This window comes from Capra hircus, chromosome 19 (assembly GCF_001704415.2).
Source record: "Capra hircus breed San Clemente chromosome 19, ASM170441v1, whole genome shotgun sequence".
Taxonomy (NCBI): Eukaryota; Metazoa; Chordata; class Mammalia; order Artiodactyla; family Bovidae; genus Capra; species Capra hircus.
This window is the reverse complement of record NC_030826.1, coordinates 55,840,376-55,864,793: the sequence shown is the minus strand read 5'-3', so window position 1 is coordinate 55,864,793 and position 24,418 is coordinate 55,840,376. Positions and strand designations below refer to the sequence as shown.

General features: G+C 60.1%; 2 protein-coding genes across 5 annotated transcripts; one reads left to right on the top strand and one right to left on the bottom strand.

Annotated features, from left to right (window-relative positions):
• On the top strand, positions 855–17,912 carry SLC9A3R1 (SLC9A3 regulator 1). The gene is made up of 6 exons (XM_013972188.2): positions 855–1,563; positions 11,745–11,906; positions 12,909–13,062; positions 15,606–15,646; positions 16,752–16,841; positions 17,041–17,912. Exons 1-6 carry the CDS (start codon positions 1,099–1,101, stop codon positions 17,233–17,235), a joined length of 1,107 nt encoding a protein of 368 aa, XP_013827642.2. The 5' UTR covers positions 855–1,098; the 3' UTR covers positions 17,236–17,912.
• NAT9 (N-acetyltransferase 9 (putative)) lies at positions 18,945–24,301 on the bottom strand. Of its 4 annotated transcripts, none has more exons than XM_018063861.1 (7): positions 24,219–24,301; positions 23,524–23,615; positions 22,271–22,380; positions 21,588–21,731; positions 20,956–21,015; positions 20,711–20,805; positions 18,945–20,593 (listed from the first exon to the last, which is right to left on the bottom strand). In XM_018063861.1, the coding sequence occupies exons 2-7, from the start codon at positions 23,598–23,600 to the stop codon at positions 20,459–20,461; spliced, it is 621 nt and encodes a 206-aa protein (XP_017919350.1). In that variant the 5' UTR covers positions 23,601–23,615; positions 24,219–24,301; the 3' UTR covers positions 18,945–20,458. The 4 variants fall into 4 exon arrangements, with proteins under 4 accessions (XP_017919350.1, XP_017919351.1, XP_017919352.1 ...); XM_018063862.1 differs by having other exon boundaries at positions 23,524–23,609; positions 24,219–24,289; XM_018063863.1 differs by lacking the exon at positions 23,524–23,615 and having other exon boundaries at positions 24,219–24,297.

The following is a 24,418-nucleotide window of genomic DNA, read 5'->3' as shown; positions in this document are numbered from 1 at the left end:
CTCATCTGAAAGTAGGAGCTGAAAGAAGGTTTATTATCTCACGGTCCTAATCATTTTACTTTCTCTGTTGAAAACGTCAGGGCTCCTTTTCCCCAGAGATCGGCCCCCTGACTGTGACCTGCCTCTCCCCTGCCCCACCTCCCTAGCCAAAGGCTGACGCCGATACACAGTTGCCCTTGGGTGGCCTGTCTTCGCTGCGCAGTCCCGTTGAAGCCTTGGGCGCTCTGCTGGACCTTCACACTGTCCCAGCGAAGATCGGAGCCCGCACCCCTACTAGCAGGCCCTGCACTAAGCGCCCCACAAACTGGAAAATATTGTTATTCGAACTACTCTCTTGGGTCCGAGGCGGGCCTGGACCACAGTAAAACTGCGGGGACCACGCAGCCCCGGAGCCGGATTGCTTTTCCTAGCAACAGTCGCCCCCACCCTCACCCCCCAACTGGAAATGCAGTTTGGCTGAAGGCTGTTAAAGCCTCAAGGTCCTTTACCCGAGGGTTGGCGCGCTCAATCCCTGATGCAGGTGGTGGTGGTGGTGGCGGACGGAGGAAGGGGGGTGGAATCAGAACCGATCTTGCGAGCCACCCAGCCCGGTACCAGGAACCCGCCCCGCACCCAGCGCCCCTCCCCGGGCCTGCACTGCGGACACTCAGTAACAAACACTTCCACTTCCTGAGCGCTCTTTCTTCTCCCGCCGCGGGGCGCCGAGCGGAGCCCGGAGCCCCGCCCCCGGGTGCTCCCATTGGTCAGGGCCTTTCACCCTGCCTGAGCGCCTCCGTGAGAGGCCTCTGATTGGCCCGCGGCGGTCCACACCCTCCGCGCGGCCCCGCCCCCGGGGTATGCGGCTCGGGCGGTTTCTGGAACGCTCAGTCGCCGCGCGGGGCGGGGATCGGTGTTTGATTCCCGGCTTCGGCTCCTCGCTGTTCGCAGCCGCGGGTCCCGGCACACCTGCTCGCTTCTTAGCCCGTCCGGCGTCGCCGGGCTGCCCTGCCGCTCTCGCCCTCGCCTCCCGGCCCGCAGGGTGGGACGCGGAGCTGGACCGGCCCGTCTCCGGACCCCGACCGAACACCGCTGAGCGCCGCTGAGCCGTTGCCAGGCGAGATGAGCGCGGACGCGGCAGCCGGGGCGCCCCTGCCCCGGCTTTGCTGCCTGGAGAAGGGTCCGAACGGCTACGGCTTCCACCTGCACGGGGAAAAGGGCAAGGTAGGCCAGTATATCCGGCTGGTGGAGCCCGGCTCGCCGGCCGAGAAGTCAGGACTGCTGGCCGGAGACCGGCTAGTGGAGGTGAACGGCGAGAACGTAGAGAAGGAGACCCACCAGCAGGTGGTGAACCGCATCCGTGCCGCCCTCAACTCCGTGCGCTTGCTGGTGGTAGACCCGGAGACCGACGAGCGGCTGCAGAAGTTGGGCGTCCAGGTCCGGGAGGAGATGCTGCGTGCCCAGGAAGGGCCCGGGCAGGCCGAACCGCCGGCCGCCGCCGCCGAGGAGCGAGGGGCTGGCGGCGAAGATGAGCCGCCGGCCGCCGCGCCGGAGCCTCGCGAGGCCGAGCAGAGCCATCAGGAGCGGGTAAGTGCGGGCCCGGGCCTCGCGGCGAGGCTGGATGGAACCGGGGGGGGGAAGGAGAGTAGTGGGGAGACCCAGGCGCCCGGGATGCCCAGCCCTGCTCCCCGCCTTGTCTTTCTGAAACTCGATCTTCGGAGGCGAGACTGCTTCCGCCCGCCGACTGGGCCAGCTGGCAGTTACAGTCTTGAGGCTGCGTCCCACGACCCCTACGTCCCATCCCCAGGCTGGGCTGGGACCCTGAGCGCCTTAGGGAGTGAAGGTGAAGGAGGGCGGCTCAAGGAAGCCCAGTCTCCCTTTCCTCCACTCTGTTGGTGGCTGTCTGCTCCGATCCTTTGGGACCCCCAATTCCACCCCTCCTCCGAGTGGCCAGCTCCCTCCACAGGCCCCTGGGGGTGGTAAATGAAGCGGCCCGACTTCGAAAAGCCGGAGGAATAACCACCCTCTTTCTTTGTGGAGCTGCAGCGGTGGGAGGAGAAGGGGAGGGGAGGGGGCCCTTTCGCCCCTTCCCCGCAGTCCGCTAGCCTGTGTATCATTAACTTCAGCCCGGTGGACTTCATCCTCCTGAAGTCCAGCGTGACTTCTAAGAAAGAAGCTCCACCATCTGCAGGAGATGTGTGGGGGCGGGGCTGAGGGAGGAGGTGCAGGGGCGTCTGGTCTGGGGCTGGTGGCAGCTCTGCCCCCAGGAGGATTTATGATTCTCAGGAATGTGAGGAGTAAGCTAGCTCCTATCTGGGAGCAGGAGGGAAGACCTTGGAGAAGTGGCTGGCTGTGGGGGTGGGGGGCAGGACAGCAGCCAGGAGGTCACCACGGGCAGGTGGTCTTGCCTGGCACTGGCTGTCTCACTCCAGGCCCTGGACAGCAAGCAGGCTGGTTGCTTTCTGCCCACGCTGGGTGTTTATAACCCCAGCCTGGATCAGCTGCAGGAGGGGCAAGGAGAAACAGGACTTGTACTGAGCCTTCCTTGCCCAGAGAGTGGGGGCGGCCTTAAGGTGAGACTGGAGGGAGGAGGGTCGGGGCCTCCCCTGGGCCTCTTCAGCTTCACCAGCTCTCCACCTGTTGGCAGGGGTGTCCGTGGTACCGGTAGGAGCCTCCTGTGACACAGAAAAGGCACAGTTCAGCCTTTCAGTTTGAAGGTGGAGCCCGAGAGGACCAACTGGTTTGGTAGAAGTGAGGTCACCAGGAGCTGGGAATGCCAAGGCCACCGGGTGACCACTTCCTGCCGCCGCCAAGCTGGCCTTGGCAAGGGTGGGGGTGGGGTCAGAGCACCCCGGCAGGGGGTTGACCCCAGGGAGTAGGAACTCCTGATCTCTGGTCCCAGACAAATCCAGTTTGAACTTTGTGCCGAGGGCACCAACTTAGCATTCCTTTTTTTTTTTTTAATGGACTTTGGCACTTGCACAAGTAACTCCCCCCCACCCCCCCCACCCGCCGCCAAGTTGCAGTCCTGTTCGGCTGGCTCCTCCCATTGCCCTTTTGGTTTTTCTGCTAGGGGTGGGGGACGCAGAGGCCAGGATGGAGGCTTGACCTTCCACGTGCGCTCCCCCGCCAGGCCGTCTGAAAAGCAGCAGAGGTTGGCTCCTGCTCTCTGGGCGACCACAGAATGGGGTTTCCCCCAGGTCGGGGTGTGACCCCTGCATCCGTGTGTATGCTTTATCCAGCCAGTTCCTCCAGCCATTCCCTGGGACATCACCAGGCCTCTTGGGATTTTGGGTCAACAAGAGAGTCAGAACTTCTCTGAGCCTTGGTTCTGCCATCGATAAAATGAGAGCGCTGGATTCCAGGGACACCTGCCTTCTCTAGGATTTTACAAATAATACGCTTGAGCCCCTAGTGGGAGCGGGACTGAGCTCCTTGTGCGCCCAGGCATTTGAATCCCAGCCACGACCTGGGATCTCCCTTAGCCTCTGTGTAGCCGCTCAGCAGTGTTAAGCCCCTCTGGTAGGAAATTCCTGTAAAGTTTGGTATGGTGGGCATGCAGGTGACTCACCCTGTCTTCAAAAAAAACAAAAGTTAATAGCCACAAGAGTTCATTGTTCCCCAAGAAGACGGGAGGGGGGGGGCCGGGGGCGGGGGGGGGGGTCTGTATAAGGGATGCATACAGCGTTTGCATGTTATTGATTACTTTGAATCTGAATTAACTTATGGGGGCTGTCATGACATCTTCCTTAGTTCTCGGAAGTGGAAAAGGTTTTCGTGGGGAGTTGTCAAGCAGAGAGAGTGGCAGGTGACATCTCATTGGGAGGAGCAGCCTGGGTCAACAACAGTTCAGGACAGAAGGCAAAGGGGTGCTCGTAGCACTGGTCTTGGAGAAAGGTGTAGGGTGCTTCCAGCCCAGCTCACATCCACCCCGGGGAGAGAGAGCCACAGCACCCCTTCTCAGCTGTACTCGCTGAGCCATCTCGAGCCAAGTTTCTCTGAGCTTCCATTTCCTCTCATTTAATTCAGGAGTGACAGCCGCGGCCTCGTGGGGTTGGCGGGTTACATGAGGATGTCTGTTAAGCCAGTAGCTCAGAGCCTCCACTAAGTAAGCACTCAGTGAACGTTGGTGGCCAGGCTGTGGGTTAATAAACATTTCACAGTGATGATTACACGCTCACCCAAGGGGGCAGCCAGGCCTGAATCTGCCCCTCGCGTTGGGCACGGGCAGCTGTGGCCAAGCCTGGCATCCCTAGATGCTCAGTCTGGGATCACTACTGTTGAATAATCAGCTCTTCACAATCTGGTCGCCTCGCTCCCGCACTGCCCCTCTCGGACACCCCCAGCCCACCGAGCCACACCAAGGCCGGATTCCCTCCCAGCGTGCCATGCACTTTGAGCCTCCGCACCTGATATTTGCACTCGCCGCGCCACCTCTGGCCAAGTTTCTCTGAGCTTCCATTTCCTCTTGTTTAATTTGGGGGTGACAGCAAGCCCTTGGGAACCCTCGGTCCCCTTCTGTGCCGGGCAGGCTCCCCAAGACCACTCAGCTTCCAGGTGGCCTTTCTTCTACCGCACAGGCAACACAAGCTGCCTTGCCTCACCTCAGCCTGCTCCCTGTCCTTCCACCTTTTCTCACCCTCGAACGCCCAGTATCTGAATCATCTGTTCACCTCTCCTCCTCCACCTCGTTCAGAGTCCCAAGGGCAACAGCTGGAGCTTATTTATGTTTATCACCCCAGCACTGTCCAGGCTCAGGGCAGGGAGGGACTCAATAAATAATTTTTGCATGAATGAGTGAGTGCTAAACAGCCTTGGGGGACCTTTGTCCTAGGTCATCTCAGCCCAGCCCACCTGGGCCTGCTTGTGCCTAGAGAGCACACCCAGAGATTGGAATTCCAGATAGAGCTTATTGGCTTTTTCTTGCCTACTAGCAGCTTCCATTTTAAAACCAGAAGTCTGGGAATGCCAGCCCTGCTGCCCACTGGCTCTGGGGCCCTGATGGTTCATCATTCCCTGCAAGCCTCAGCTTCTTCCTCTGTGAAATGGGAAGAGAGGCTCCCAGCCTGCAGAGTTGTCGGGGAGATTTGATGAGATGATGGGGAGGAACGGGAGTGTAAGTGCCCAGCTGGGGGGTGGGTTCCCGCCACACCTGACGCTGATCCCAGAGGCAGAGACCGGATAGGCAACCCAGGTGGCACAGTGCAGGGTGGGCACGATTCGCTGGCAGCCTCCAACCTCTTTCCCAGGTTTCATCTCCCACGGACCGGACCGAGTTAGAGCAGGCCAGAGCAGAGGGGGATTTGAGCTGCGGGGTGTTTGGATTTGAAAGGGACAGGGTGGGATGGTTTCTGTGTCCTTTCCTCCTTTTAAGCCACATACTTGGGATTTCTCACTCCACAGGGATCACCCCCCACCCCCACCCCCACCCCTTATCTTCTGGTTCCTGTTCAATCCTGGAGACATTCTCCTGGAGAGAGGAAAGGGGCTTCCTTCTCAAGGAACCCTGTCATGTCTCCATGGGGGCTCTTCTCTGCCTCCCTAGGCTTCCCATCCACTGGCCCCCAAGAAAGTGGAGGGGTTAGGAATTAGAAAAGAAGGGGCCTCACCAAGGTTATGTGGATGCTGCAAGCCTCTTAGAGAAAGCAGAGCTCTAGTAATGGGAGCTCAAGGCAGAGAAAGAAACCCACATTTCTCCTGAGTCTGCTAATCGCCCGGCCCTGTGCCCTAAAGATAATGATACAAATTCTATTGTTCTTCCCCCACCACAACCTGGCAAATTAGGTATTATTTTCTCCATTTTGTAACTTGATAAATAATAAATGGTAGCTATTATCTGTGTTTGGCAACGTGCTCTGTACTAAGCACGCCTTACTTATCTCAGTGAATCCCCACGACCACCCTGTGAGACAGATTAGCCCTATTGTCTGCATGTGGAGGCTGAGGCTCCATCGGTTCAGGGGGTGGCCCCTGGCTTCTGAGCTAGTGAGCCCTAACCTTGCAGCAGAGCGGTGTCTGAGCACCCCGCTCACTCTGACTCTGCCCATCACATTCTGAGCCACACCAGGGCCATCGCATAGGCCTAAGTTCAGGCTGCTGGAACCAGCTCCCTGCAAGGGTTCAGGGTACCCAGGTGCTTCTGTCTCCAGGGGACACGGTCAGGAAAGGTGTCAGCCCTGATGGAAGGTGTTGGCCCAGAAGGGGCAGGCTCCAGGGCCCATCCTTCTTGTGTGATGGGCCTGGCCGAGAATGACCCAGTCTGTACCCTCATCTCCAGGGCCTGAGAGCTGCCCTTGCTGGCTCTGGGGCTCCCCTGTAGCACAAAGGACCCCCACCCGCAGAGGCCTGCCTTGACTGTTGGGTTAGATCTGGGTTCTAGTATCACTCACGGCTGTGGGACTGAGGCCAGGGCTCTGACTTCCCAGGGACAAAGGCTCCAGCCTCTCTCTCTGCTTGTTAGAAGGCCGTGATGCCCAAATGAAACAGCAAAGGCCGTGGGGATGTAGGAATAGTTGAGAGTGAGGCCTCTGGGCTCTGTAGAATGGGCCTTTTCGGCAGCCACTGGCCACACGTGACTCCTAGCACTTAAAGTGTGCTAGTCGAAATTGAGATGTGCCCTAAGGGTAAAATATCCCCTTGCTAACTTTTCACTAGATTACCTGTTGGGATGATGATATTTTGGATATGTTGTGTTAAATAAGGTTGAAATTGATTACTCGTGTTTCTGTTTTACTCTTTGATATCGCTGCTAGAACCTTCTAAGTTACCGACATGAGTGGCATTCTGTTTCTGTGAGACAAGCTGCTCTAGTTGTTGTTCTTTAGTTGCTAAGTCATGTCCAGCTCTTTGCAGCCCCTTGGACTGTAGCTCGCCAGGCTCCTCTGTCCATGGGATTCTCCAGGCAAGAATACTGGAGTGGGTCGCCATTCCCTTCTCCAGGGATTGAAGCCTTGTCTCCTGCTTGGCAGGGGGATTCTTTACCTTGCCACTCTAGATCTGAGCTCAAAGTCTATCCTGTTCTCCCATCAGCTGCCTGTACTTGAGCAATTTATGCTGTCTATTTGAACCCAGCTTTCCTCCACTGTGAAGTGAGGGTGGTAATACCTTCCTCGAAGAGTTATAGTTGAGTTTTAGGGAGAAAATACACTTAAAAGCCCCAGTGTGGCGCTTGGCCCGTAGCAAGTGCTCATTAAAGGCCAGCTGCTCTTTGTTATTTCAGTAGAGTCCCAGTTTCACAAGCTCCAAGAAGGTCCTTACAGAGCCTCTTGGGACCGCCCACAGGAGTTAAATCCAGCGACTTCTGGGAGGAGGGGGAGGGATGAGAAGGGTGACGGGCAGGCAGGCATGGGGCGGCCAGCCTGGATGGTGTCCAGCCAGGCAGCAGCCCAGGTACCAGGCTGCTCCATCCCAGGCTTGCCCAGCCCTGGGGAGACCTGAGCCAAACGCTCCATCGGCGTGTCTCCGGCCAGCACCAGGAGAGAAGAGCGGGGGAGCACCTGGCTCAGGGCCCTTGGGGGGCAGTGTCAGAGCGCTAGTCCCCCTGTTACCACCTGAATCCCACCCTGCGAGGCTCCATAGAGAGGCCTTCCTGCTGAGAAGCAGCGGGATCAAGGGCCAGAGTCCCTTCTTTTTCCACAAAGGGTGGTTGTCCAGCATTCCTCAGTGTGTGCAGACCTTGGGTAGGGGTCTTCTAGGGTGAAATACATGAAGGCACATCGGGGTCAAAGGTCATGGGTCAGTGGCAGCCAAGCCCTTGGTCATCCCTCCCTTTGGGTGAGGAGAGGATGCTTTCAGCCCAGAGCCCTGGACCCTGGCCTGCGGTCTGAGCTCCCAGTCACTCTGAAGCCTGCCCTACAAGACAGTGCCCCCACGCTACCGGGTCACACGTGCTCCCCAGGCAGAGCCGCCTCCTCCACCCTGGTTTCCTTGAAGAGCTGGCGCCAGGCACAGGCCTGTCTCCAGAGCAGCCCTGGCCCCTTCCCCCCAGTATCCCCACCCCTCCCCCCCCAGAAGGACCAGGTCTCCCTGTCTCCACCACCACCCCCACCCATCCCCCCTTGCTGAGGCCGATTCCCTAGCTTGGGCCTAGGGGGCGGGAGGTACCATTCTTATCTTATTTGCATAAAGCCCCGGCTGGCTGGGCTGGGGGAGGGGCAGTGGTGACCAGTCACCTCTGTCCATTCCCCTGGCCAGTGGTCGCCTCCCCAGTGGTCTTCCTGCTCCTCCAGCCCCACCTTTTGAGACCCAGAGCCAGCAAGCCTGTGGGATATTTTCTATAGGGCTCATCACCATGGCGTCGGCCGGGGAGGGGCTGGCCCAGTGGGGCGTTGGCCCCCCAGCCTCCCCTCCCTGGGGAGGAGCAGGGAGCGGCCCGGCCCGCTCTTTCCCCAGAGACGGCCCGCTCTTTCCCCAGAGACGGTCACTGGGATTAGGTATCGACTTTCCCCAGCCTCCCAGGTGGCTGCTGATGGTGCCTATTGAATTCCTTGCCCAACGCCTGCTCCCTGGGCCGCGTGGGTGGAGGTGACTGGGCGGCCACTCGGGGGTGGGGCTGGGCTCCCTGGGGGTTGGGGGGAGGTGGTGCAAGAGCAGCCGCCAGGCCTGTGCGGGGTTTGGGATCTCCTGAGACCAGGAGGGTGGGAGAAGCCCACAGGAGAAGAATCTGGAGGCAGAGCTCCTGGAGGGGGTCTTTTCCAAAAATTGTTTCTGTTATTGTCCCGGGAGTGAGAGATTTGTCCACCCGCAGCCACCCCAGCCCATTTGCACAGCCCCTCAGCCACCACTGCCTCTCGGACCCTCTTCTCACTTCTCTGCCAGTCTCCTTGCTGAGCAGATCCTGATTTTTTACTCCCAAGCTGCCATGGTCACTTGAGACCCACCTGAGTCTCTGAACACTCTGTGGCCATATTCCCCTCAAAGTCACCCCACCTCCAGCGCGGACCCCTCTGGAGCTGCAACCACAGCTCAAGGCCACTTGTGAGCTCCTGGGGTCCCCATACCGGGCCCAGGTATCCCCTTGCCCCAGCTCCAGGGGCCCAGGCCCAGAGCAGCGGTGGCCAAGCTCTGGCCAGCGCCTGAGCTCTCCGCATCTTCCCAGTGTGGGGCCTCAGGGAGCTGCCCCAGGACTCCAGACAGCACCAGCCTCCACCAGGCCGGGCTAGGCTCCTTTGATGACTGACTCAGCAGCTGGCAGTGACAGTTCTGGAGGCAGCTGGAGGAGGGGTGGAGAGAGACATGGGAAGGAAGGGGAGCCCCCTGCCCAGTCTCCAGGGGCTTGGGAAGGTAGGAGCTGGGTGGGGTTCTATACTAGCCTGAGCGCCTCGGAAAATGCCTGGGGTTTCCTGGGCCCCTGGAGGGGGATCTACCACTTCCTGAGATCCTCATGGCCTGGCAGAGGGCCGTGAGGTGCAAAGGACCAGTCCCCAGGCAAGGGTCCCCAGGGTGCCAGGTGCTCTGGATCAGTAAGGGAAGCCACCAGGCCTGCCTGCTCCCAACCGAGCTGCCCTCCCCGGAAGGAAGCCTGTGGTTTCATCATCTCCCCGCCCCTCCCAGCAGAGGCTGCAGCCCGAGTTTGCAGCTCTTGCCCAAGTGGGCCTCCTCCCAGTCTAGGCTTTGGGTCCTGCCGTGGATGGTGGCAGGGCACATGGGTTTCCAAGTCAGAGTCCCGGGTGGAGTCCTGGCTCCTCCACCGTGGCGCTCGGGCCATGGGCTTCACGTCTGGGGTCTCACTTTCACCATCTCCAGGATGGGGGTTAGGGTTAGGGTCCTAACCCACGGGAGGGAGGCTCTTTGGAGTCAGGGGCGGCGGGAGGGGCAGGAGACAGCGAGCCACCCTCTGGCTTCCCGTGATTCACCCTCCCGCTTTCTCAGGGTGACAGCGGAGCGCTGCCTGCAGAAAGCCGAGCCTCCCCGTGGCAGCAACTGGTCGGACCTGTTCCTGCTCCCCCTGGGCCTGGGGGAGGGCTTAGCTTGAGGGGAGAAGAGCCTCACTTACTCCCGGAACTGGATGGGGGGTGGCAACCAGCAGGGGGCTGCCGTGGGGAGTCCCTGGGGCATGGGCCCCCCTCCCCCTTTTCATGCTCACGTAAGTGCCTCTGCCCGTCTGGGATGCCCAGACTGGTAAAGCCAAGCCTAACTGTCACCTTGCCCTCCTTCCGGTCTGGGCCTCTCCACACCCCCTGTCAACATCCTGAAGCTGAAAGGCCCGCCCAGGCCTCTGAAGGAAAGCAGAGTCACCCTCCCCACCCCCTACTCCCCCATCCTCCGCAGAGCTGAGGGGTGGGGACTGAGTCCACCGCAGGTGGCAGCTGCCTCCTGGGCCTGGCAGGTTGGGGCAGGAGGCCTGTTGGTCCTCCCCACCCCACCCCTCCCTTGCCTCCTCTCCCAGCTGGGCAGCGAGGTTTCAGAACGACCAGCACCCCACCCTCGGAGTCTCACCTCTCCGCTTCCTGTGATTGTGTCCATCGGTATTAGCAACGATGGGGGCGTCCCCACATGCACAGGGGTGTGGGGTGCTCAGGGGCTCCCACGTATGTTAACTGGACCTCCTAGCAACCCTGGGAGGCAGGTGGCACTAAGAACGGTCTATAAACAAGGAACCCAAAGCTCTAAGAAGGAAATGACTTGCCCCAGGTCACTGAGCCGGGAAGCTGGAAGCTGGGCCAGGGCCCTGACTTCGGGTTTTGCTCTTTGCCTGGCATCCGGGTGATAATCCCAAACTGGCAGGCTTGGGGGCCGGGGGAGAGGGAACCCATGTCTGTCCATGGGCTCCAAGCTCAGGCCGCCTCAGCTCCCTCCATCATGTAAACGTGCCCTCGGGCCACAGCTGCTGAAGCTGGGCTGAGGATGGTGGGAGCTGAGGGTCTGAGTGTTTGCACACAGCCTGTCTGTGGACTCTTGGCAGGTCCTCTCCAGGTCGCAGCCGCACGGGGCTCCCCGCAGTCCAGCCCTGCTTTCCGCCGCCCCCTCCCCGTTCAGGCTCCCTGGGACCCAGCAGGCTCTTTGGGGTTCTGTCGCTACCTTTGTCCTCGGCCTTGCTTCTGCTGGTGGGACGTCCGGGACCCCTGGCTGTGCCTCCCTCAGCCCCATGGTCATCTGGCTCCCAGCTCCCTTTAGGTGGGCCGTTTGGCTTGGTGGGGACAAGCCGGGAGTCCATGTAGGCGAGGGAAGGCTTTACTGTAAATATGTATGCCAGCTCTGAGTAACCACCTGCCCTTGCTTCCCCCTTGCAGAGAGGATGATACAAAAGGGCTGGGGGTCCCTGGTCACTGTCCCAGGTACTCAGGCTGGTGGGGATGCTACCAGGAGGGAAGCTGACCAAACCATTAGCTAGGAGGGATGAGGTAGCCATCAAAACACCAAGATAAAGGGACTTCCCTGGCGCTCCAGTGGTTGACTCGACATGTCCCATTCAGGGGCATACGATCCATCCCTGGTTGGGTAACTCAGATTTCACATGCCTCTCGGTGTGGCCAAAAAAATAACATGATTAACCTTAGAATGTCAGAAAGGCAGAGTCCTGAGCTAGTCTGCCCCCACCCCTCACTTGCCGAAAGAGGGAACGGTGGCACGTACTCAGGGGCGGCTCTGTGCCCAGGGGCGCCCAGGCAGGTTGCGGCAGGGCAGGGTCCCCGGCCAGCATTCTCTCTGGCTGCTGGAGGACCTGAGGAGCCTCTCTCGGTCGGAGGGGATGGGTTCAGGCACAGAGCAGGGAGGGCAGCACCCCGGGCCGGTGTGGAAGGACCACGGCCCCTCCTTTCTCCCCACAGCGCGAGCTTCGGCCTCGGCTCTGCGCCATGAAGAAGGGCCCCAGTGGTTACGGCTTCAACCTGCACAGCGACAAGTCCAAGCCAGGCCAGTTCATCCGGGCTGTGGACCCAGACTCGCCTGCCGAGGCCTCGGGGCTCCGGGCCCAAGACCGCATCGTGGAGGTAACGTGAGGCTTCCTGTCCCCTTCCCAGGCTCCTCCTTCCTGACAGCCTCCTCCACGGCAGCCAACATACCACCTGCTCCTTGGTTAGCCCTTGAGGCCCGGACAGCCCGTAGATGCTAGAGAGAGGGCGGGAGGGAAGGGGAGAATGGGGTAAGTGGGCACGAGGGAAGGAAAGAAAGATGGGGATTCCCTGGTGGTCCAGTGGTTAGGACGCCACACTTCCTCTCCTGGGTCCTTGGTCAGGGAACTAAGATCTCACGAGCTGCGAGGTGCGGCCAAGAAAAAGATTTTTTAAAAAGGAAGGAAAGATAGGTGAATGGATGGATGGACAGACAGACAGGTGAACTGACTTCTTTCCTGTTGGCACCTCCTGTGGGCTCTTCTTCGCCGGGCAGACACGCTCAGCGGCCCACAGTTCCCGCATCCGTCCAGGGAGCTGCCTGGGGCCACGGCCAGTTTCCCGCTCTCCGAGGCCTCCACACCAGCATGGGGACAGGGCGGGGCTGGGGGCCATGAAATCCGTGCCCCGAGTGGGGCTGGCAGGCACGCTCTTGCACCCTTGTGCTCTGCCGGTCAGAAGAGGAAACGCGAACCCAGGGCCTGGGGCAGGTCCCAGAATCTCAGTCTTAGAGCCTCAGAGCTGGAAGATCAGCTCTCCCAAGACGTCTCAGTTTACATGCGAGCAAACCAAGGCCCAGGCAGGGGAGTACCTAGAAAAGCTGGGGCCCAACCCAGGCCTCCCAGACCCTTCCCAAACCGTCTGTCACAGCTGTGTTTGTTCAGTCTCGGCCGGGTATTTTCTTTGGCTTTTCCCACGTGTCCTGCCTCCCCATCCAACCGTCAAGTGGGAGGACCACTCGGCCTGGTTCAGGGCTCTATAGATGGGGATAGGGGGCTGGGGTGGGCACTGCGTGTTCCCCAATTGCCAACCATCTCAGCCGTCACCTGCCCCCCACCCAGAACTGAGACCTGTGCGGATAACCCCTGCCCCCACCCACAGGTGAATGGGGTCTGCGTGGAGGGCAAGCCACACGGGGAGGTGGTGTCTGCCATCAAGGCTGGCGGGGACGAGGCCAAGCTGCTGGTGGTGGACAGGGAGACGGACGAGTTCTTCAAGAAATGCAAAGTGATCCCATCGCAGGAGCACCTGCAAGGTGAGCTGGGCTTGGCAGCCTGAGGCCCCCCTGGGTCAGGAATGTGCTCTGGACTTTATTGGGTCCCACGGGAGGGGAGGCAGGCAGTGTGGGTTGGGGGACAGGGTCAGGGAGAGGAAGCCGGCATGGGCAGTGGGTTTCTAAGGATGGTTTATGGCTGGGGGGGTCGGGGGTGGGGACCCGCACAAGGGATGGTGAGATGGAATGGGCTGCTGATTCCGCAGAGGGAGGGGACCCCCCTCCTCCCCCGCCCTGCTCAACTCTACTCCTCGAGGTAAGCGCTCAGGGCAGGGCCGATGCAAGGAAACAGTTAACTCTGGGGCGGCTTCCAGCCTTGGCTTGGTCAGATCAGAGTCCAGTGACAGGGGCCCAGTGCCTCCCCTTCCCTTCTCTCAGGTTGTCTTGGAAACCCAGGCTTGTTGGCTCCAGAGAGCGGTGGGTCCCTGGGCCCCTGCCCTCCCCGCCACTCGATCACCCTGCCAAGCCTGGCACCTCCCCCGCCCTGGCCCAAGCCAAACGGGGCAGCCACAGCCCAGGGCAAGGAGGAGCTGAGCCACGCTCTGCTCCCTGGTCTGGACCTTCTCCCTGGGAAGATGAAGACAGCTCCCGAGGGGGTGGGAGGCGCTAGGTGGAACCTCTTTGGACTGTGCAGTGGGTGGGGCTTCCTTGAGGGTCAGATGTGGAGCACAGGGGTCCACACAGAGGTCTTGCCACAAATTCAGATCGCCAGCTTGGTGGGGCCCAGTGGGTCCTGGGGGTATCCTGGAAGCCACTAGCAGACTCCAGTCATGGGAGGTGGGTACCACTGTGCCCTTGTCTCCCAAGTTCATGGAAAGCAGGTAAGTCTGATAATCCCCATCCTCACTAGGGGGAAAGCTGAGGCCCCGAGAAGCCCCCAGCCTTGCTCTTGGCAGTGTGGTATGGGAAAGGGAAAGTGCTAGTCTCTCAGTCCCGCCTGACTGTGGTCTGTAGCCCACGAGGCTTGTCTGTCTGCGGAGATCTCCAGGGGATCTTCCTGACCCAGAGATGGAACCCAGGTCTCCTGCATTGGCAGGCAGATTCCCTACCCCTGAGCCACCAGGGAGGCCCCGGTGTGGGAAGACAGCTGAAATCTGGACTCCACTTGGCTGCTCCTCTACCTTCCCGACTCCCCCAGCACCCTTCTCCCCCGACTCCCAAGTCATCAACCCTCTCTCTTCCCCCTGGCTGGGGAGGAAGGGCCCTGGGAACCTCCATGACTGCAGCCTCTGATCAGAGGACCTGCAGAGGGAGGCGTGGGGGCGGGTCCCCTGCGCGGGTGTTCCCCTCCCAAGTGCATGTAAGTCTGCGCGTCCCCAGCCACTGCCTCCTGCCCACAGCTGGGCAGCCCACGGCTCACAGGTGAGCGGGTGCAGTGGAGGGTGAGTCAGGGTCCCTGTGTCCCCTGCCCAGCCACTGTGGGAGGGCTGGACGAGAGGTGTGCCTGCCCAGTCCAGGGCAAGGAGAAAGACGTACCCTGACCTTAAGCTAAGAGTTCAGAAGAAACCCACCCAGGCTGACCTGAGAGAGAATAGCCCCCTTTGCGGCCAGGTGGGGCGTCTACCCTAAGCGAGGCCTGGGAGGGTGACCCCAGGCCGTGTCCCTGCCCTCTGACCCCACCTGTCGCCACCAGGTTCCCCCTTGGCTGGGGGACGGCATGCCCAGGACTCTGCCCTGAGCCCTGGGGCCCCCCTCCATCCCCACATTGGCCAGGAGGAGTTGGGGTTCTTTCGCAGCTGGTGCAGGTGATAATCATAACCAGGGCGTGGTCCCAGTTCTGTTGACACAACCATCACCTAGGAAGCATTCGAAAAATACTGATTCCTAGGCCTGTCCCAGACCCACGTAGATAAACACCTTGGTGTCAAAGCCCAGGGATCTGTATTTCTAACCAGCATCCCGGGTGGTTGGGAGGCAGCTGCCTGGAATTTCAACCCCGTCTACAACAGAGCTTTTTTCAAACAGCTCCTTACTCATCAGTGGTTCTTGGGATTAATTAAGTAGGCACCTTTCTTCCTTTTTTTTTTCAACTTTTTATTTTGTATTGGAGTATAGCCGATTAACAATGTTATAACAGTTTCAGGTGAACAGCTTAGGGGCTCAGCCATACATATACATGTATCCATTCTCTCCCAAACTCCCCTCCGGTCCAGGCTGCCGCGTAACACTGAGCAGAGTGCCCTGTGCTGTGCAGGAAGTTCCTGTCGGTTCTCCACTTTACATACGCAGTGCGCACATGCCCATCTCCAGCTCCCCAGCCGTCCCTCCCCCATCTTTTTAATCAATCTGAATAGGAAACATCAAAGAGCCCTGCGATGTAGTAAAGGCAAGTTGTTTTGTTAAATGCTAGTCTGCGGCTGCTGGGTTGCCAGAATGTCCAGTGTACTGTAGTGGGTGGCAGTCAAGAGACTTGAACACTGAGTTTGGGGAACAAGGTCGAGTGGTCTACCCAAACCCACAACCCCCGCCTTCCGCGCCCCTCTCCGTCCACAGCTTCTGACTCACCTGCGCTCTTCCCCATCTAGGTCCCTTGCCTGAGCCCATTACCAACGGGGAGATCGAGAAGGTAAAGGCAGAGCCCTGATGCTTCTCGGGCTCAGTCCTGGGGCTGCGGGAGTGGGGGGAGGAGGCGTGGCTAGGAGGAGGACAGGGTCTGGTTCAGGTGGAAACCTCGTGTCTCCTGGCAGCTCTCTCCCGAGCCCCAGGCCGTGTAAGGGCCCCAGTTGGGGCCAAGGCAGAGGGGACGGGGCCGCCTGGCCAGGCCCTCCGCAGCCACCATCCTGGGTGACGGGCCCCGCCTCCAGCTCCCCACCACACAGGAGGCCATTCTTCCCCCCAAGAACAGAGCGGCAGTGTCTGCCCGCCGCCTGCCCGGGCCCTGCTACTTCCAGTCTGGGTTGGGAGAACAAAGCCCCTCCTACCCAGGCCGAAGGGAAGAGGAGGCAGTGGGGGCCGGGGGAGAGATGGTGCAGCCCAGTGCCAGCTGGGGCCACAGGAACCCAGGCAGAAGCGGAGTGCCCAGTTGCAGCCCAAGGCCTGGGCTCTGGGACAGCCCCCTCAGGGTCAGACCATGGGGTGAGAGGGCTCCTCGGGGTCTGCTTTAAGGCTTCCTTTCCCTGGGGTCTCCTGCCGGGGTGGGGCGGGTTGTGCAGCAAGAAGGCCCTGAACCACCTGAGCCTTCAGTCACTTTCCCTGTGGGTCTCTCACTCTCCCTCACCTTATTCCCTCGAAGCCCTTCTTGGCTGCTTGAGGGGTGATTTCAAGAATCCGGGGTCAAGTCCAAGAAAACAAGTCAGGTGGACTGTAGGAGACTCAGGGGGCATCACGAGTGTTCCCCACACCGAGCAGTCTCCCGGCACCCCCACGCCCCAGGAGGCCCCTCTGTGGTCACTGTGCCAAGGAGGAGTCAACTCCAGAGGCTGTCTGGGAGGACAGGGGCGGGGTGAGCCATCCAGCTAGTCCCACGAGGGATGGTCCCGCTGCCCTGGATGGTGGAACCCGGCTGCCCTCTGATCCTTGGAAGAATGTGAAAATGTAAATCCCTGCGGGGCCCTGGCAGGCTCAGGCAGGCTCTGGGGTGGATGGCAAGGCTCAGACCGAGGCCCCGTCTTCCCCGGGAATGCCCTTCGTAGCTCAGGCCTGCCCACCCACATGCCTCCTCTCCGTACCAGGAGAACAGTCCTGAAGCCCTGGCCGAGACGGCCTCCGAGAGCCCCGTGCCACCCCTGGCAAGAACCGCCTCCAGTGACACCAGCGAGGAGGTAAGGCTGGGCGGGTGGGGGGTGGCCCCAGGTGACAGCAAGTCCATTCCCAGGCGTCACTCACTCCTGGTACACCAGCCTGCCGTGGAGGTCACACGCTGAGTCACGTTCTGTTCTCGTGACCTGGCTTCCCCACGCATGGCCTCAAGGGAGCACCTCGCTGAGGCACTGAGGCCCGCTCTCTTGCTCCTCTTTGCAGCTGAATTCCCAAGACAGCCCCAAGAAACAGGACTCCACGGCACCCTCGTCTACCTCCTCCTCGTCCTCTGACCCCATCCTGGACTTCAACATCTCCCTGGCCGTGGCCAAAGAGAGGGCCCACCAGAAGCGCATCAGCAAACGGGCCCCGCAGATGGACTGGAGCAAGAAAAACGAACTCTTCAGCAACCTCTGAGCCACACCCCCTACACCAGCAAAGCCCAGTCCCACACCCAGCCAACTCCCTCTCCCCCACTTACCCCCAGATCAGCACACAAATCAGCACCAGCATCTCCTCTCTCGGCAAATCTGATCTTTCTAGAGAACCATACTCTTCCCTTACCTCCGACAAGGTGACTTTTTCTGTCCTGCCCGTTAAAAAGCAGACTCTGTGCCCCTCCTCGCTGGGTGCTTCAGCCCACCTGCAGTCCCCCTGCCACACTCCTGGGACGTCACTGGGACCTCCATCGAGCAAAGATCCTAAGACTGGGCGAGAGGTCACCTTCCCTCCTGACCCCAAGTGATGACCAGGTCTGGGATCTACCAAGGAAGGATTCCAACCACAGCAACATCCCGGAGTGGACTGGGGCCACCATCCTCAGAGCTGTGACTTGGGCATCTTATTTTTGATTTTTAAGTGCAGTACTACAGAGTTTAGAAGGACTTTCAATTCTTGATTAACATGATTTCCCAGGTTGTTGCATCCGGGACGTAGCAGTGGCCTTACCCTTCCTTCAACTTTTTTCTGCCCACCCCCCCCTGCCCCGAGACCTAGGCAACATGGGGAGGGTTTGGCCACGCCCTGCCCAGCCCTGAGCCAGACACAATTGTAAGGAAATTCTTACCCGAAATTCAACTAGTTTCTCCAAACCACCTTGGCCTCTGTGTGTTCCTTTGCAGCTCTGTCCATGCATGTCCCCAGAGTGTGGTCTAGGGCTCCCTAGGACCCCAAGCCTGGAGCCAGAAGTGGGGTGGCTTTAACCAGAGGGCCTCGAGCCTGTAGCCGCTGGGTGGCTAGGCCATGCGTAGGTCCTGTGGGAGGACCCGCCAGGGCCCCTGTGTGCTTGGCTCGCTAGGGCTGCCCTACAGGGATGACCAGCAGGGAAACGGGGAGCTTAGGGCCCACGTGCGCAGAGGGAGGGCTCTAAGACCCACCTTGGATCCCAGGAGCGTTCAAAGAGTGAATCCATGATGGAGCCAGACTTGGAGACGGAAGGCTTGGCTTTAATCTTTCTGCCCACAGCCAGAGAGGTGCAGATGCCCAGGCATGGCCCAAGCTGGTGTCCCTGCCCCGCCAGATACTCTCATCTTACCTGGCCGTGGACCTGACCGTGGGGATGGGGAGGACAGACCTGGCCCGCTGGGCCCTGGGACATGCTTGTGGCAGGTGGGGTGGAGGGGACCTTCCAAGGCTGAAAGGCCCTGCTCCTCCACGGGAGGTCCGGGTCTCTATGCTGCTGACCCAAGGGCATCCTGGACAGCTGCCAGCATGGCCTGCAGGGCCCAGTTCATGGGCTGTCCTCCACCCCACCCAGAGGCCACTCAAGCCAGACTCCTGGGACTGAGAACAAGCAGGGAAGGTCACTATCTGATCATCACTAGAGCTGTTAAGGTTAGAATTCCACCACTGGTAAAGAGAAACCTTCCAAAACCCTTATCACGGCACCAACTGCAGCAGCTAGCCTGGGCCTGGCCTGACCCTACTCACCCTTGCCCCCACCCTCTGACCTCTGATGGAGGTCCCCGCAGGTGTGCCAGCCCCACCAGGCCCTCCCTACCTCACCTGCTGGGTGGGGATGCCCTAAGGACTTTTGACTCTGATTAAGCTGGCACAGGTGGCTCAGAGGCAACTGTCACTGAGGGGCCTGGCACCTCAGCAAGCAGTTTGTGTGTCAGGTTCAGGCATGTTTCTTTAATGATTTTATTTATGGTTGTGCAGGGTCTTCATGCGACGGGGCCTTTTCTCTAGCTTTGGCAAGCAGGGGCTGCTCTTTAGGGGGGCATGAGCTTCTCACCACGGTGGCTCCTCTCGTTGGGGAGCACAGGCTCCAGTGCCCACAGACCTCAGTACTTCAGCTCCCGGGCTCGAGAGCCCCGGCCCAGTGGCTGTGATGCATGGGCTCAGCTGCTCTGCCACGTGCGGTCTTCCCAGATCAGGGGTGGAACCCATGTCCCCTGCTTTGGCAGGAAAGCCCTCAGGCGTATTCTAGGCTCTAGTTTTCCGCGCTCCTATCTGCTGAGAGAGGCCTGGGAGCCAGGAGTCCTCAGCCACAGTGCTGGCTCTGCCATCAAAAGCCCTGGGGCCTCTAGCAAGCGCCTGCCCCCTCCCTCAGTCGTGTCTGACTCTTTGCCCGCCAGGCTCCTCTGTCCATAGGATTTCCCAGGCAAGATTACTGGAGTGGGTTGCCATTTCCTTCTCCATGAAAATACCCTAGGTGCCCTCAAAGGCCTCTTCTCCAACTGTGTTTTGAAAGCATGCCACCGGGTTACGACAGGGCGTGATGAGAGACAGACGTCAAAGGCTGTCCCGCTGGCTCTGAGGTGCCCGGCTGCCAGTTAAGCGCTGGTTGCCACGCAGCCCGGCCATCTGAGGTCTGTGCTGCGGGCACCCCCTCGTGGCCTCGGCAGGTGGAGCTGCTCCGGGGGCCGCGGGATGAGGCCGGGAGAGCGAAGTGCCTTCAGGAGGCCAAAGCCTGGGGGGCCTCCGCTTCCTCCTGCAGCCGGCGGGGGGTGCTCCAGCCACGTGGAGCTGTGTCCAGAACTAACTTACTCCACCCTCAAAACTGGCTCCAAAGACCAGGACACCCACCACTTTCCCTCCTTCCGTTCCAAACCTCCCGGGGTCACACCCTCCTGCTTCTGCAGAATGACTGAGCACCAAACCCCCACACCGTCAGCCCAGTGAGGGAACAGGGCCAGCTGGATGCAGTGCGCTTTACTTCCGGCCGGAACCTGGGCGGCCCCTCCAGGGAAAAGGGAGGCCCTGCCAGGTCGTAGGACCCTCTGGTCCCCAAGGCCGCCTCTACCTGCCTCCTCCGCCTGTGGACTCGGGCCATCCACAACAGTCTGAGTCCAGGTTTGGCAGGACGGGCTGACCCTGGAATAGCCCAGCCACAGCAGCCAGCCAGAGGCAGGCCGAGGCCGAGTCCAGCCCAGAGTCTGAAGGGCCCCACAAGGAGATTCCCAGCCTGGAGTGGGGCCAGCGCACCCTGCACCCCAGGCTCCATCCATTCACCTGCAGCAGGGCTCCGGGCTTCCACGCCCATCCGCACGGGGAGGCCTGTCCTCACGGCAGCTGTCAGCAGAGCTCCAGGCTTCCACGCCCATCCGCATGGGGAGGCCTGTCCACACAGCGGCTGTCACCAGAGCTCCAGGCTTCCATGCCCATCATCACGGGGAGGCCTTCCACACAGCGGCTGTCAGCAGGGCTCCGACGCCCCCTCTCTGTAGGGCTTTTCTTGCACGTAGCTGGTCTGCTCTAGAAGCCACTGTCGCTCCGGCTCACTCATCATCAGTCTGAGCGTCACCTCCTGGAAGACACTGCTCACAGCCACCTACGTGCGCCAGGGACAGAGCAGGGCCAGGCCGGCTAAGTTACAGACCCAGGTCCGAGCACCACCGGGCCCCCTGCCCAGACCCAGGCCTCACCCTCTCACCAGCACCAGCCTCACCTGTTCAAAGTGAAGCTTTCGGAACATCCGGATGCTCGGTTCATTTCCTTGCCCAATTTTAGCCTCAAACTTGGTCAGACCTAGCCTGGTCACTCCTTCAGAAGGGATCAGAGAGGGTAAGCCGCACTATGAATCCCGCCCCCCTCCTCCCAGCACCCTCCACCCCACCTGCCCCCACCCCTGGGCCTGAAGGTTCACCCCCACCCCTCTCCTTCCCCTGGGACCGCCTGCCCAGCCCTCCTCACCGTAAAGCATCATCATAAGGACGGCCTCCGTGCCCAGGCCCTGGCCCCTGCAGCTGGGCTCTAGGAGGAATGACAAGAGTCACTGATACTGCATGCCCGGCTCACAACCCTAGGAAGCTTGCAAATACGGGTACCATTCTTCAGATGAAGAGACAGAGGCCCAGAGAAGTTAAACTACTCACCCAAGGTTTCACAGATGAGCAACACTCAGCAACCTGACCCCAAAACTGACCCCTTCAGCTCAGTGTGCTGCCCCACGAGCACGTGCGCACAGCCCTTTAGAAAGAGGCTGAGGACCACGATGAGAAACGGGGGTCTCCTCACACAGCATAGGAAGATGCTCCAGGGAAGAGCACTGATTTTGGGGGGTCTCCAGTCCACCTCAAAGATGGGGCAGACTGCAGCCTGCAAATCCTAAAACCAAAGGTTAAGTTCACACCCACGCATGAGATGGGAATAAAACGAACCACCAAGGGTGAGCCGCGTGGCTAACAGGGTGCCAAGTGGTGGTCTGCCCAGCCAGGTGCTGGGCTCACCAAGGCCAGGGCCTTGCACCGAGCTCTTTCGGCAGCTTTAGGTTCAGTGGATCAGAGGGCCAGAGGGAAAGGAGGGCAGGGTCAGGTGGAACAAACCTGCAATCATGACCTCGATCTCCCCCAAGGAGGGGTCCCCGAGATCCGTGAGGAACAGGTTCACATCTCCCACCATGCAGCTCTCTTCGCTGGTGCCCGACTGGGCCTGCCACTTCTCTGCATCCAGCACAATGAAGGTACATTCTGAGAAGGGGGGACAGGGTTGTCACCTTCTCCCCACAGGAGGGAATAGGCCAGTCTTCCTACCTGAGCCAGAGAACTAGCCCTGTCTGAGTCTGGCAGAAAAGGGGAGCTGGCGCTTCCTCCCGCTGATTACAAAGCCCGAAAGCGGCCTCCTTCAGGAAACAGTGGCCTTCTGCAAACAGCGACTGCATTCTCAGAGGGGGATGCGACACAAAGGCCGCACTGGGCTTGCAGCAAGGGGCACGAGGTGGAGCGGCCTGATTTACAGCCAGAGCCCCACAAGCTTTCCTTTCTCTAAATCCCTCCAGGCCCGGTGCAGTGAGTGGGAAAGAGAACAGAAGCACCAGCCCCCACCCTCGGGGTCTGGCTTCAGGGGGCGTCCCAGTCTCAGGGTTTCAGGCACCTCCCCGGCTTTCCACAAAGTGACTTTTTTTGCAACCTTTCTGGGGAGCCAGCGGGGAATGGGAAAGGAAGGGAACCCAGGACAGCCTCTGGAATCAGCCCTCCCACAACCAGCGCAGGCCTCCTCCGTTGCTCACTATCCGCGTCTTCCCGCCAGCTGCGCTGCATCGCGTACTCCTGCTCCAGGGTCAGCGGCTCCGAGGCCGTCAAACGCCGCAGCTCCTCTGATTTCATCCACTCGTGGTACCTACAGGGGCGGAGGGGCAGCCTTCAGCAAGCAGGACCCATTCAGAAGCCTAAGTCTTGACGTTTTATGAGATGAAGAAACGGATGCTTGAGAGGCAAACCCCTAGGGCTAACAGAGGGCCAGAGAAGACCCAAGAAAGGGTTATAATGGCTCCTATGGCAGAAGGCCGCGGGCCCAGTAGCCAGAGACAGCAGGAGCCAGTCCTATCTGTCCGGCCTCCTCTCCTGTCTCAGGGGTCAGTGCGGAGGAGCAGTCGGAAACTAAACATTCCTCAAATTCCTGAGGAGATGTAATGGCAAGCCAAACTCAGCAAAGAAGGCTGGACAGATCTCCACAAAGGCGGAGCGCCAGAAACCCCCCAAAGGAAAACTACAAGCAGGGAATACACGCCCACAGCACCACCAGCCCATCTACCAGACATTTACCAACTGCCACCGCAAGAGCCCCACCCTGAGACTCAGTCCTGGCCGTCCCAAACAACAGATCTCACAACAACCCATCGGCTCAGTTTCAATGGCACCCCACTCCAGTACTCTTGCCTGGAAAATCCCATGGACGGAGGAGCCTGGTGGGCTGCAGTCCACGGGGTCACGAACAGTCAGACACGACTGAGCGCCTTCACTTTCACTTTTCACTTTCATGCACTGGAGAAGGAAATGGCAACCCCCTCCAGTGTTCTTGCCTGGAGAATCCCAGGGACAGCGGAGCCTGGTGGGCTGCCGTCTATGGGGTCGCACAGAGTCGGACACAACTGAAGCAACTTAGCAGCAGCAGCATTCAGTCTCCAAGAACTGAGCCTATTTACTGGCACCAGGGGTGTGGCACTCTTTTACAACCAGGAGAGAAGACAATACCTTTTCTTCCTTACCCACATGTGGTTTATAGAAAGGAATTCCTTGCTGAAAGGTCAAAAAGGAAGCTGAAGGGCGGGGTGAAAGGGGGAAATAGGGGGACCGGTGACTTCCGCCAGGGAGGTCACTGTCCTCTGCTTCAGTTTTCACTTTTTCCTATTTGCAATGACTTCTCACACCAATGTTTCTCCTCCTCAGAGAAAAACAGCCTCTGAGATTTGGGCTAAGACAGGCTGACCCTCCTCGCTGCACCGGAGAGCTGGCTTGCAGCCCATGTCAGGGGAGTAGTTACCTAGGCACATGCTCTGAGGTGTAGGGGACCAGCACCACCTTCTTCCCCAGCAGCAAGATGTTCTGATTCAGCCTCATGGTAGCAGCCTGCAGCTAGCGGGGAGGGCAAAGATTTCAGCACCTGAGTTTCCTCCCACTTGGGGTGGGAACCTGGGCTCTCAATTCGCTAAACGCCTCCAGGGGCTAAGTTGTCAGAAGAGAGCCGCCATCCTTCTTCCTTCACAAACCCTTCAGAGAACACGGCCTTTAAAACCCTTGCAAGGAGGGGAACCGGGCTGGTGAAAGATAATTAAACAATCCTGGACTCGCATCTCAAGGAGCCTTCAAGCACGGGCTATCCCTTCCACCCCATCACCCAGAAGGCCTCACACCCAAGCCTGAAGATTTACCGAAACTTGCACCAACTTTATCCCATCACTTGCCCCAGTCCTAAGACGCCGCCCCAGACGGTTAATTTTCCGCCGCGTCTTAAACCTGTTTCCAACCCCTTTTCCCAGCGAACCGCCCCCCACACCCCGGGGCTCTCGCGAGCCATCCGGGCCCCATCCTGGGCCCCTTTCGAGGGAGGCGGGCGGAAGGCCTCGATCGCCTGCCCTTTGTGAGGGGCCACAGGCTACGCTTCTCGAGCCCCACGGCCATTGGGATCCCAGGGACGGCCAAATCCACAGCCGCTCCTTGGCCGGGACAGGCGCCCACCTTCCGCACTCGGCCCCAGCTTCCTTCCCGGGGCCGACGGCCCCCCTCGCTCACGCGCGTAGGCGCGCGCCCCGCCCACTTTCGGTCCGTAGAAGGCGGCCGCCGAGGCGCGCGCGCAGCCCCACCCCCGTCAGGAGCCCAATCCGCGCCGTGCGCCCCGACCACTTCCGCCCCGCAGACGGCGGCCGCGGAGGCGCGCT